The following is a 13,413-nucleotide window of genomic DNA, read 5'->3' as shown; positions in this document are numbered from 1 at the left end:
GGATTGTGGGCGCTCCCAAGGGTAGGGGGTTCTGTTTCCAGCTCGACTTCCATAGGACTCCACACAGGGGTAGAGGGAGAGTTCATTTGCACAGTGGGCTGTTGCCATGGAGACGTGGAGTTTGGGAGCTGGTGGACTCTTGTCAGCCTGTGAAGGTCCTCTGGGCAGGGCTGTCCCACTATCTCAGCTTCTTGGACCCTAACTCCCGGGCACCCAAGGGTCTGATAGCCCTGCCCTGCAAGTCCGTCGAGGGCAGGCCCAGACCATAGGTGTTGGCGTCTTTGGTGAGAAGGGAGAATGATGGAGCCGACCCTGGGATTGCTGCCGCTGTTGCAGGCTGGAAGCTGAAGGGCAGAGGATACTGGGGAAGGTTCCCCACTGGCTCCAGGGGATCAGGCCATGGCCCTGAGCAGAGGAAAGCCTTGCCCAGTTTCGTTTCCGCAGGCTCACTGGGCCTCAGCCTTTTTCTCCGTCCCAGCTGTGGGGGAGAGGGAGGTTCAGGGTGCTGCTGGGGGCTCTGGGAGGGGGCATCCACTGGTGCAGGTACCATCTCAGATGCTTTCCACTTGATGCACTGAGGAAACCGAGGTGCAGAGGGGAAATGGCATGCCCAGGGCTACAGAGTGAATAGACAGGCTTGGTCCAAGGCCAGGTCTTTAGCAGCCATGTGGGTACCTGGTGACCCTGTCTCCCAGCACATGGCCCCTACTGCATCCCTCCATTTGGAACCTTACTGTCTTCACTTATAAATTGAAAGCAGCCAAGACCCCTGCGTCTCTCCTGCCTCTGTGGGGCTGGTGGAATGGGGTAGGTTATGAGGGAGAGCTCTGTTGCCACTGATGTTCTGAACAGACATTAGGCAGGGACAAGGTCTTGAACGAGGACCAGGGTGGAGGTATGGGCTGAGCCAGAACCCCTCTTTCCTGTGGATCTCTGGGTGTGCTCAGGAACCAGGCAGATTCTGTAGGCCTAAGCGTCAGCTTTAAACCCCTCAGCTATTTGTTCCCTTAGGTTGAGCCACTCGGAGTCCTACAATTCGGTAGAGGGACTGATTGATGGGACTGTTTCACTCCAGCACCACATCCTCCCTGACATTCCCCCCCCCCCCCCCAAATATGCCTTAAGGCAGAAAGGGCATCCGGAGCTTGGAGAATGATTGTCTCCAGCTGAGAGGGTCTGGGTAGACTTGCTGGTGGAGAGGGAAAGAGAGGGGAGTTGGGCAGGGGGGCAGGGTGGACTGGGGAGAGGAATGGGCACCATCGTGGCTGGGAGGGTGACAGGTCCAGTCTGAAACCCACTGTCTCCCCTCCCCAGGTCCCATCTGATGCCAAGACTGAAGGAGTCACGCTCCCACGAGTCCCTGCTCAGCCCCAGCAGTGCGGTGGAGGCGCTCGACCTCAGTATGGAGGAAGAGGTGGTCATCAAGCCCGTGCACAGCAGCATCCTAGGCCAGGACTACTGCTTCGAGGTGGGCCCACTGCAGGGGGACACCCCTTCTGGTGGGGCCAGGTCTCCTTCCAGACAAGCTTCCTTGAGTGCTCGGCAGTTCCTAAGAGACCAGGCTGGGGATCTGGGGCCTCATTGCTGCCCTCTGCATTTTCCCACCTGTTCTCTGGGCTAGCAGGCCAAGGGCTCCCTCATTTCAGCCAGTCTTCTCACCCCTCCTAGAGGCCCCCAAATGTCATGTAGGATAAAGGAGCACTCCCTCTGTTTTTCCTGGGCCCATTTCCCCTCTGTACAATGAGAGCCCAAATCTTTTCTGTCCTAACATTTGATACGCCAGAGTTTGTGGGCAGTTTGATTCACACTGGGCCAGCCTGTTGTGAGGGATTACCTTGTCCAGTCCTTTATTGTAGATGGGAAAACGGAGGCCCAGAGACTGCAGGACCAGGATTACCAATGTTTCCAGGGGTTCCTGGGAGTTTGGTAGGGAGGGTGGGTTCTTAAGAGCTCCTCCAATTATTCAGATTCTTTTCCTACCTAAGTTTCTGGTAAGAGTTCTCACACCCCTGCTCTCCAACCCAGTACCATGTATAATTGGGTGCTTTTCTGGTCATGAACATCAGCCAGCCAGGGACGAGTGTGATGGTCCTGGCCCCGGGGAGTGGACAGAGTGTTGCCCAGTATCTGCTCCATGACCCGTGCCCAGCAGGTGCTGTTTAGAGTTCAAGATCATAGCCATGCAGGGCTGGCTGGGTGCTCTGACTTCTGGCCTGGGAGGGACTAAAGACAAGACTGTCCACAGCAGGGTTGCTGGCCCCTGACCACCGAATAGGAGTCTGAGTTCTTCCTGAAGGACCTTTCTTGGTGTGTGTGGGGGGGAGGAAGGGGCCAGTAGAAGCCACCTGCCTAGGAATGCTCCCAGGAGGAAATGTCTCAGCTGAGACTGAGGACGAGCAAGTCAGTCTGTTGGGAAGATGAAAGCAAGGGGCCAGAGCAGAGGGCCCCCTAGGGTCCAGCACGCTCAGACAGCCCAATTGTCACTTCTCCAGTCTGGCACAAAAAACGTTTGGCTCCTGTTGACATGTAGCTTGGCAAAGAGAGTCTTTGGAAGGTCTGAGCAGAGGATTGATGTGGTGATAGTACCCACCACCTCTACCATGGGTGCTCTTTGATAGAATCCCTACCTGTGGTTGCTCATCGCCCTCTGACTCAGCCAGCGTGGCCCACTCCTTCCCTCCACCCATCTCAGGGAGAGTTAGCTTAGTGTCAGAAAGCTGCTTCTCTGTCTAGACAGAAAGGTCCTGAGGCAGGAGTGAGGCTCTAGGACCAGTAGCCTGGTGGCTCAGGGTGGGCCACTTTTGTGTCATTGACCTGCTCTGTGATAGCGGTCTTAGCTGGCTACTACCGCTGTGTGCCTGAGGGTCAGTTACAAGGTTGTAAATCTTTACAGGAGCAGAAAGCCTCATCTTTCTCCTGTGGAACAGCTGGTGGCAGCCGAATGTGTGACCCACTATGGTACCAGGGCTTCTATGTAACAATGGTGGTGTCGGTGGTTGTCTGCCGTGAAGTCTGTTCCTACTCAAAGAGACCCTAGGTAGGGTTTCCAAGGCTCTACATTTTTATGAGAGCAGAAAGCCTCTTCTTTCTCTCATGGCAGATAGATTCTAGCTGCTGACCTTGAGATTAGCAGCCAAGCACATAACTCAGTTACACTCGCATGGCACCCACTCACTACCGGTAAACGATGAGATCTGAGGGCAGTGGGATGCCTCGCCCTATCTGCTTCCTGAGGCTGTCGTGCAGACCTGGCGGCCAGGTCTCCTAAGCCCACACCCAGCTCTGCTGCGGTCCCTTCTGTAGCACTGTCCTGTCTGCCCTCCCAGGTGACGACTTCATCGGGAAGCAAGTGCTTTTCCTGCCGGTCAGCAGCTGAACGGGATAAGTGGATGGAGAACCTGCGGCGAGCGGTGCACCCCAACAAGGTAGGCTGGTGCCAGCTCTTGTCAAAGCATGGGGCGGTTGAGGTTAGAACGCCAGCAGGACGCAGCCCCAAATGTAGGGGAGGGGCCTTTCTGTGTGCTGGGATGGGGGTGGTCCTGGGAGTGGGTAATGAAAAGGGAATTAGCGATGGTCAGACAAGTGCTGGGGGCTTGTGTTCTTTAAAGGACAAATTGGGGAAGCTGGGCCGGAGAAATGCGTGTTGGCCTTCAGGGGCATCGGCCCCTGGGTCCTCCCTCCTGGAATCCTTGTCCCCACTTGCCCTCATCCAACTTCTTATAGGATTATTACTCCAGTGTAGACCTCTGTCTCTCCTTGGTTTCTCCTCTGAGTTCCCACTGCCCCTTGCTCTGTCCCCTCAGGCTCGTGGGACCCTGAGTATAATCACTTTCTCTGTGTCTGCCTTCCCGGTTGACTTGAGGGCCTGGCGGAGCCCTGGTCACCATGGACTTTCTAAGGAAGGGACCTTAAGCTACTTTAAGCCATAGCAGCTCGCTCTGTGCCCCACATTGTGCTAACCTCATTACTTGTTCATGGACTCTGTGAGGCAAGGGTAATTTTATTCCCATTTTATAGATAAGGAAATGAAGGTTTAGATTAAGCCACTTGCCTGAGTAAGCAGCCTCGCTCTGTCTGTCAGATTCCAAAGCTGTACACACGCCACTCTGTCTCTGTCCCTTGGTGTGTCCCTTATAAGCAATCTCAGATCTGAGCCCTTTGACAGGACACTGGACTGGGCAGGGGTTACAGGGCTGCCCTTGACTGACCACCCACTTGTGCCTCCTTGTGCATGTTCAGGACAACAGTCGGCGTGTGGAGCACATCCTAAAGCTGTGGGTGATTGAGGCCAAGGACCTGCCGGCCAAGAAGAAGTACCTTTGTGAGCTGTGCTTGGACGATGTGCTCTATGCCCGAACCACAGGCAAGCTCAAGACAGACAATGTCTTCTGGGGCGAGCACTTTGAATTCCACAATCTGCCTCCACTGCGTACAGTTACTGTTCACCTGTACCGGGAGACTGACAAGAAAAAGAAGAAGGAGCGCAACAGTTACCTGGGCCTGGTGAGCTTACCTGCTGCCTCAGTGGCCGGGCGGCAGTTCGTGGAGAAATGGTACCCGGTGGTGACGCCCAATCCCAAGAGCGGCAAAGGCCCCGGGCCCATGATCCGCATCAAGGCCCGCTACCAGACCATCACCATCCTGCCCATGGAGATGTACAAGGAGTTTGCCGAGCACATCACCAACCACTACCTGGGGCTCTGTGCAGCCCTGGAGCCCATCCTCAGTGCCAAGACCAAGGAGGAGATGGCTTCCGCCCTGGTGCACATCCTGCAGAGCACAGGCAAAGTGAAGGTGCGTGTGGGTACCCTGGTCCTCAGCCAGGGCACAGGCTCTCCCACGTGCCTGCCGACACCCTGTGTTCATGTCATGTGTTACAGCTCTTGTGGGGGCACTGGAGACCGGTCATAACCTGGGGTTCCCTAAACTCTCAAGAGTGTATCATGGGGTGGGAGGCTTTGTCACTGAAGCTCGTGGGCTGGTGGGGATTGTGCATTATTGGGGGGGATGGTCTGGCCCCTGAGGCTCTAGGAAAGCAGTTGTGGAGTGGATTTACCCAGCACACATGGGTCCCACAAACCCTGCCAGTCCCTGGAACACCCAAACACATACACACAAATAGGGCCTGAGTCTGGCAGACAGCCTCCAACTGGACGGCACCCCAGTCTCGCTCCACGTTCAGACCCAGACCTAGATAGACACAGTCCTCACTTACAGCCATTCAGCGGTCAGAGTCAGTTATCCATGGCTGTGGTCACCACAGAGCCCCATGAAACAGAGCTTGTCTGAAAGTCATCAGGACTGGAGGGTCCCAGTCCCCCCTCTCCCCCACGTCCTGTCCCCTTCACTTTTAGACCATGCCGTACCTCAACCCTCACCCAGTGGTTTTGGAGACAAATGGACTCCTTCTAGACTGGGGTACTTCCCCCCTTCCCTTGGGAGTATGATGGAAGGGAAGATTGGTCCAGGAGTCCATCCACATTTCACAAGGCCCTCGTCCTCCAGGCAGTGGTGTGGCATAGGAGCTGAATGGTATGTTGTATGGTAGGGATGGGGAAGGTCAGACTTGAATGGTAAGGCTCCCAAAGATTGTCCTTAATATAGTGTCCACATCGGTGGGAGGCAGGAACTGATACTGAATTGAGGACCTTGGGGCCCTCAAGCCCTCAAGGGGAAGCAGAGAGGCTTGTGGGTATCCTTTTCTGTGGCCATGTCCTGGAAGCTGGGCTGGCCTGGGAAATAACTAGAATGAATCTTTGCTCTTGGGGCACTCACAGTGAGCGAGGTGATCATTGTGGAGAGGGTGGGAACATGGACTCTGTCCACAGAGCAGTAGGTGGAAGGATAGAAAGTCACTCCACTGCAGAAGGGACTTGCTCTGGACACTCGGGGACTAAAGCAGAGTCTGAGGATAGAAGCTTAAGTACGGGGGGCGGCAGAGGCTGGAGCCCTGCATTAAAGCAGTGATGGCTGTTTCCCTCTGGTCTCAGGCTGGGCATGTGGTTGTCTCAAGGCTTTCCTTCCCTTTCCCCGACCTCTTCTCCAGGCAGGGAATTCTTAGAGCTCCTGTGCTAGGACTTGGAGAGGTTTCTCCCTTGCCATCCTCAAGCCCCGGAAACCCTGTACAGGGTCGACTCCACGGCACATAACAACAACATCTCCCCAAGCCTTAGTCAGTGGGAGGAACACAGGCTTAGGAAGCAGGAGACTTAGTCCAGATTTGGCCCAGGCAGCTGTGTGGCCTTGGGCAAGTCATTTTCCTGTTCTGTGCTTTGGTTTTCCCTTCAGTGGGTCCTTGTTCTTGAGAGCTCCTCTTCCCAGTCCTGGGGAGTGTAGGCTTGAGCAGTAAAGGCCGAGGTGAAGTACCGGCACCTGCTCAGGAATGGGCTCCTAGAGGCTGGTCTGTAGGTGTGGACAGTCAGGTCATGGTCCTCAGAACAGCCCCCGGGGGAGCCCTTCCTGGTGCTCCATTGCTCACCCAGCACTCCTGGGCCTATGGCTCAATTCTGTGCCTCAAGTGCCACTGGATTTCATAGTGTTGCAGCTGTACATATCACAGTGACGGATTTCCTGGCCACCGGACACCCTGGCCCACAGTTGCAGCCTTGCAGGCGCCGTGTTGGGTGACCCTGCTCTCCCAGAGTCTCTGTCTCTCTCTCTCCTTTCCCTGTGCCTACCCCCAGATCACAAGGTTGCCTGTGGGTGTGAGGAGGCTGGGACTCCACAGGAGGGAGATGGGTGCAGCAGGTTCATTTGACAGCTCTCCTAAGACCGGATGGTGTGGGTTCAGGCTCCCTGCTGGGGTTTTCCCATGACTTGGAGTGGTGGGCCTAATGGATCCAACAGTTGCCTTCCAAGGGCGTCTGAATCCTCCTGGGTGTGCCACATGACCAGTGGCACACAGCCTTCCCAAGTTTCAAGCTAAGGGCTACCTGTGGGTAATACTGGTCCCCACTTACACCCATGCAAGGTGGCTCACCACCTTCCAGGCAGCTGGACAGCCTCTGCCTGTCTCTCAGTATGGGAGACTCATGTGGACTACTGTCCCATGAAGAAAGGACAGCCCTGTTTAGTCTTTTGGCCCGGAAGGTGGCATGGGTTAGGGCAGTTCTGTGTGGCCTCCCAACCAGGCCTTGGTCAAGGCTGGTGTGACCATGATGGTGGGCATATGTGGCATTATGTCCTATGCTATGGCCCATGCCTGCCTCCCCTGTCCTTGGGCCCAGCTCTGATGTCACCAACTCTAGGCACTTCCCTCACTCCCTGGTAGCTCCCGAATGTCTTCCTCTCTGGGCCCCCACTAGCTTGACCATGAAGCAACCTTGAGAAGCAAGGGCTTTCTGTGGCCAGGCTGACTCAAGGGCCCCCCTCCTCCCTCTCCCATCCCCACTCAGGATTTTCTCACGGATCTGATGATGTCAGAAGTGGACCGCTGTGGGGACAACGAGCACCTCATCTTCCGGGAGAACACGTTGGCCACCAAGGCCATCGAGGAGTACCTCAAGCTGGTGGGCCAGAAGTACCTCCAGGATGCATTAGGTAGAGAGGGTGTGGGCTGGCGGGTGGGAGAGGGCAGGCAGCAGCACCCCCAGGACCTCACACTGGCCCTCCCTTCCCACCCCGGCCACAGGCGAGTTCATCAAAGCGCTGTATGAGTCAGATGAAAACTGCGAAGTGGACCCAAGCAAGTGCTCAACCAGCGACCTCCCTGAGCACCAGGGCAACCTTAAAATGTGCTGTGAGCTGGCCTTCTGCAAGATCATCAACTCCTACTGGTCAGTGCTGTCCCAGGCTCCTGTCCCCAGCCCCTTAGCATGCTCTGTGCTTACGCTAGTCAGCCCCCAACAGCTCTCATGTGGGACTCTCCATTTCCCATCCAAGAGAACGGAGGCTTTACTAGGAGAGGCTGAGTGACAGGCCTGCAGCCTCATCACACTGAGGGTCTCAGACACAGAGGAATGCTGAGGGGGTATGCACAACATGGTTGTGACGGTGTCACGGCAGAGAGAACTCGGCCAAGACAGTCAGTCTGTGCGTGGTGTTTGGAGTGTGCTGTGCTGCTGGGTGAGTGAGACTGGGCCCCCTTGTCTGTCCACACCCAGCCTGGACGCCAGCAGACTGCCTAGTGAGGTCTAAAGAGCAAAGACAAGGAGACTCTGCACGCTCCTTCCACCCAGGAAGGAATAGGGCCGTGCGGACTGAGCTGCACCTATAAGACTGACCAGGGACAGAGCCATCCCTGGCAAACATACTAGGGGCCCTGGTGGTGGTACATCTCATGGCTAGCCATTGTAAGGTAGTAGACACGGCCATCCTGGGGGACCAGTTGTCTCAGCTTTTATCCTTAGTCACTGCTCAGCTCAGGGTTCACGTTCCCCCACCCCCAGTCTCTCCAGCACTGTCCTGACGGACACCCCCAGCCACACCTCACCCCTGTCTTGACTTTGTCTTCTCGTTTACTCACCCCCACCTTATACGCATCCCTGCTTTTCCTGCTTTAAGGCCTTACCTCTGGCTCCCCTCTGAGGCCCTTCTTCATGTCACCCAGATCCCAGTGGAGTGGGATGATTCCTGTACCCATGGGGGGCACCTGAGACAGAGTAGACACCAGCTCAGGGCTGGACATACTGGTAAAGGACAGTCCAGGGCAGGCCTGCCAGGTGAGGAAGGGGCAAGGGAGTGACCAGAGCCAGTGCAGTGAGCCGCCTCACACCTTCTGGACTGGGCTGGAAATCTTGCAACTTTCTAGATCTCTGGGTCCAGGGTGGAAGGGCAAGCACGCTTTCCATCCCTGGGTTGGGTGGGGCCTTCACCCCCTGTTCCCTTGTTTCCAGGAGGGGCCCGGGACACAGGGAAAACATATCCGTGGACAGTTTTCCATTTCCTCTTTCTGACATTTGTCAGTGGCACAGAAGTACCTCTGTGTTCCAGATAAAGCCCTGTGCAGGGCATTAGGAGGGCTCAGGGCCAAAGGTCACCCCCTCACTTCCTCTTGTCAGGCCTGGGTTGCTCAGCCAGCATTCACTGTGGGAGAGCCTGAGGGCTGGATGCTGGGCCTATTAGGAAAAAAAGCATTTGGAGTTGATGAAGCCCTCTCATGACCTTAGGGTCTCAACCTTCAGATGACTTCCTGGGTGTGGCAGGCCTTGTTGTAGTTTAAAGAGGAAACTGCAGTCCAGGGAGGGGTCCTCATGAGCTAGTGGCAGAGTAAGGCAATGATTGGACTCAGGGAGCACTGGGATCTGGCCTACCCCAGGGGAGGAGGCACATCTCAAAAGATAAAGGAGAAAAGGTGAGAAACCGCTTCAATATTGGCCAGATGAGGTTGGCCTGGGAGTCACGAACCCTGTGTTCTAGGGCTAGCTCTGTTCCCTGGGTAGGTCACCACCTTCAATTCCCCGTCTATAAAACGGGGGTGCTATCTTCTCACCCTGGGGTTAAGGGTTTTCCCATCTTCTGGGCCATTTGAAGTTTTATCAAAACCTTGAATTCCTGTAAGGTTGCTTGGGCAAGCAGAGTGAATCTCAGAAGGCAGTGATGGGAGCTCAGGAGACAGTGAGTGGTCTGTTTGCTTGTATTACCTCCCTGAGGCCTATGGTCCTCAGCAGGCCTCCACTTTGGGAAGGAGGCTTTGAGCCATGGGTCAGGCCAAAGGTAGGGAAGGTGGGAAGGGCCCAGACCAGGAACTGGAGAGGCAATTCTGTTAACTGGCTCTGCCATTGACCCCAGTTAAGACCGAGTCCCACCTCCTCCGCCTCTCTCTAGTTCCAGTCCATTCATTGGCCTCATCCTAAGGCTGGGGCCAAGACTAGAAAGAGGCCTCCCTGCCCTGTGGCCAAGGAACACTGCTGTCAGGAGGCAGAGCTGGGTTTGGAATTGGGCTTCAGTTTGGTCCTGGACATCTGCCTGACAACCAGGTCCCTGTGTCTGTCCCTACAACAGCGTCTTTCCACGGGAGCTGAAGGAGGTGTTTGCCTCATGGCGGCAGGAGTGCAGCAGCCGGGGGCGGCCCGACATCAGTGAGCGCCTCATCAGCGCCTCCCTCTTCTTACGCTTCCTGTGCCCAGCCATCATGTCGCCGTCACTCTTCAACCTACTACAGGAGTACCCCGACGACCGCACTGCCCGCACCCTCACCCTTATTGCCAAGGTCACCCAGAACCTGGCCAACTTTGCCAAGTGAGTGGCAGGGAGCCTTTGTCTCTCATCCTCTGTCCCACTTTTCAAAACAAACTCTTCCCTGGACCCCATCCTCTCCCTGTTCCCAGACCATAAATGGTTTAGAACATATCAGAATGGGGCGTCACCATCACCTGTGAGCTCACGAGGCATAGCCATTTTGATAGGTTCCTATAAGTTTCCTCCTACTTTTCTGAATTAGCATTTTTTCATAAGGATTCTCCTGTGTCCTTCTCCATTCATACACCTCATTTTGAAATGACTACTCCTTCAGAGGGGATGGCCCAGGTGGTTTCAGGCTGTCCACGTCTCATGATGTCGAGTGCGTCTGTGCTGTGGGTGCTTCCGTAGTGTGTGAGCACCAGTCTAGCCACTTCACTCTTCACGGTGCAGCGTGCCTTACTGAGCCCCATCCTGGACCATCACTGTCGTAGCCCTCCTGGAGCTCAGCCCTGCAGCAGGGGAGACAGATGCAGAATAAGCAGTAGAGCCTCGGCCGATGAGCAGGTCTCTCTGTGAGAGGAGGCAGGGAGGCTCCCTGGAAGAGGCCGCTCCCCAGCTGCTTGGCACAGGAGGCAGGGGCAGCAGGAGTGCAGACAGCTGTGCTGGGATGAGAGGAGCTACGTATGGAGTGATGTGGAATGGTGGCATCAGATGCCAGGCCAGGAGGTGCCGGAGAGAGGACTAAACAGGCCAGACAAGGCAGCGGCAGCCAGTGAAGGGTTTTTTAAAATAAAGGACAGGTGTCTGGTCTGGTCTGCTCTGGATTCCGGAAAGATCACCTTGACAGCAGTGAGGAGAACTGTGGAGGAAGATGGCCGGCAGCCAAGAGACTGGGGAGCAGAGCAGAGCCAAGCCATGGGTCAGCCCCAAACCATAGGCAGCTGGGGGTGGGGGTAGCAGGCAGTGGAGGAAGCAGTGGAGACCAGACCATAGGGTGATTAGGAGATAAATCAGCAGACCTTGCTGGTTGGAGGGAGATGCAGAAGTGGACTCTTGGGTGTCTGGCTCAGGTATCCAAATCCTGCTGGCATCTCTACTTGGGATAGGGAAGGAGGAGGGTGCTGGGTGATGGCAACCTGGGTAGGTAGGACCCCAGTGAGGTGCGTGTACACAGAGACCTGAGCCAGTGTAGAATTGAGAGTCTGCACACCAGCCTCTTGAAACTTGGAGAAAACGAGGAAGGGGGCCTGTGAGTGACAGACCCTGTGAGAAGAGGTCTGAGAAGCAATCCACAAGGAAGGAGGGCTAGTGGTGGGAAGGTGCCTCCAGGAAGAGACGCTCCTTTGCAGGGCCAGGTGCTCACCCCTGTTTTCTCCTTACCAGGTTTGGCAGCAAGGAAGAGTACATGTCATTCATGAACCAGTTCCTGGAGCATGAGTGGACCAACATGCAGCGGTTCCTGCTGGAGATCTCCAACCCCGAGACGATCTCCAACACAGCCGGCTTTGAGGGCTACATCGACCTGGGCCGTGAGCTCTCCAGCCTGCACTCGCTGCTCTGGGAGGCCGTCAGCCAGCTGGAGCAGGTGCCTGCCGGGGGAGCAGAGGTCACAGAGCTCAGGTCCTCCATGCAGACTCACCTGGGCGCTAACTCAGACATTGTCAGACACCTGGGGTTCTGATGAGTTTTCTCTCTCTATGTGTGGGTCACCAGTACCTGTGGGGTCGCCCTCGCCAGGTACTGGGCTTTAGGCTGAGCCTTGGTGTACTCAACCTGGAGTGGACATACATGTGTGAGAAATGCCATCAGGCTGGGTTCTTGCAGCTGCTTCGCCTGAAATGTTGCTGTTCTGGATGTCGAGGCCACTGATAAGGAAAAGGCAGACTGGAAAAGCCACACCTGCCTGTCAGGCAGGAAGTTACAAACCCTTCCAGAATTGTCTTTGGCAAGGTTATTCCCTGGACACCAGTAGTATTGCCAGGAATGAGCCCTGGACCTGGGATCCCACTAGCCAGCGGCACTTCAGCCCCCACAGTAGTGTGTTCTGGGCAGCTTCTCAGGGCTCAGCGAGACTTCCTTACAAGATAAGTCGTGCGGAAACCACCCTGGTCCCATCTCCTAGCAGTGATCACTCAGAACACGTGTGTGGAGCCTTTTGGAATTAGCTCTGTGCATGTGAAAAGCACACCCACTTTTGTCTTTCCAGTTGTTTTAAAGCGAGAGTGCATTGTGTCCGCTGTATTGGGTGTTTCTCACTCGCTCAGTGTAGACCTCTTTCTGCATCAGTGGCCTCTCAGCAGCCCCAGGCTGCCCCGCGTGGGAACACACAGCCCTCTATTGGTGGACTGTTAGGTTGGTCCCAGCTTCTCACGAAAAACAGATGCTGCTTCAGGTAGTCAGAAGTCTTTGCGCTCCTTTATGGTCACTGCAGGTGTGAGAACCTCAGCATGCACACAGAAGTGGGAGAAGCTTGCACTAGATCAGTGTTTCTGATCTGTGGGTCTTGCACCCCAGCCCCAGGAATATCTGTGGCACTGGTAAAACCGTGCAGATTTTAGATCCTGGAACCTTGGTGGTGCAGTGGACTAGTTCTAACCATCAGGTCAGCAGTTAAAACCTATCAGCCACTCCACAGGAGAAAGGGAGGACAGCTCTACCCTGTCCTGTAGGGCCTTTATGAGCCGGAATCGACTCCTGGGCTTCCCACCCCTTCCCAGATCTGCTGGATCTAACCGGGGAATGGGGACAAGACAGGAATCTGCATTTCTGACGAGCTTCCCAGGTGACTGTCCCCAGCGGGTTCTCTAGAGACTGGCCACAGCACGCTTGGCCTCCCCGAGAGAGGCCCCAGAAGGTCACACCTGTTCCTTGTGTCTTTGCAGAGCATTGTGTCGAAACTAGGACCTCTGCCTCGGATCCTAAGGGATGTTCACACAGCACTGAGTACCCCAGGCAGCGGACAGCTAATGGGGACCAACGACCTGGCCTCCACGCCTGGCTCTGGTAGCAGCAGCATCTCGGCTGGGTTGCAGAAGATGGTGATCGAGAACGATCTCTCTGGGTAAGAATAGCCAGGCACTCTGGCCATTGGGGGTGAGGGTGTGCAGACAAGGCACATCCATCTGCAGTCTCCAGGTTAGGGAGGAGGACATCTAGGCAGGTGTCTGTAAACAGCTGGAGTGAGACGCAGGTGCATCGTGCATGCCCGTGGGAGAATCAAGGTGGCTTCATGGTAGAGAGGGCATTTAAGGAAGCAGAACTCACACAAGCAAAGGCATGGGGAAAGACGAC

At 55.6% G+C, this 13,413-nt stretch overlaps 1 protein-coding gene across 3 annotated transcripts in view; it reads left to right on the top strand.

Moving 5' to 3' along the window:
- DAB2IP (DAB2 interacting protein) overlaps positions 1-13,413 on the top strand; it is a 235,744-nt gene that overhangs the window by 209,615 nt on the left and 12,716 nt on the right. For all 3 annotated transcript variants that reach the window (XM_006865662.1, XM_006865661.1, XM_006865663.1), the window contains 8 exons: positions 1,315-1,468; positions 3,327-3,425; positions 4,240-4,794; positions 7,395-7,539; positions 7,631-7,775; positions 9,943-10,179; positions 11,506-11,707; positions 13,005-13,183. In XM_006865662.1, coding sequence (XP_006865724.1) covers positions 1,315-1,468; positions 3,327-3,425; positions 4,240-4,794; positions 7,395-7,539; positions 7,631-7,775; positions 9,943-10,179; positions 11,506-11,707; positions 13,005-13,183 — 1,716 coding nt within the window. The remainder of the gene's footprint in view (positions 1-1,314; positions 1,469-3,326; positions 3,426-4,239; positions 4,795-7,394; positions 7,540-7,630; positions 7,776-9,942; positions 10,180-11,505; positions 11,708-13,004; positions 13,184-13,413) is intronic.

Source organism: Chrysochloris asiatica, unplaced genomic scaffold (genome assembly GCF_000296735.1).
Source record: "Chrysochloris asiatica unplaced genomic scaffold, ChrAsi1.0 scaffold00081, whole genome shotgun sequence".
NCBI classification, from domain to species: Eukaryota; Metazoa; Chordata; class Mammalia; order Afrosoricida; family Chrysochloridae; genus Chrysochloris; species Chrysochloris asiatica.
The sequence above is the reverse complement of the archived record's forward strand: the minus strand, read 5'-3'. Positions and strand labels throughout refer to the sequence as shown.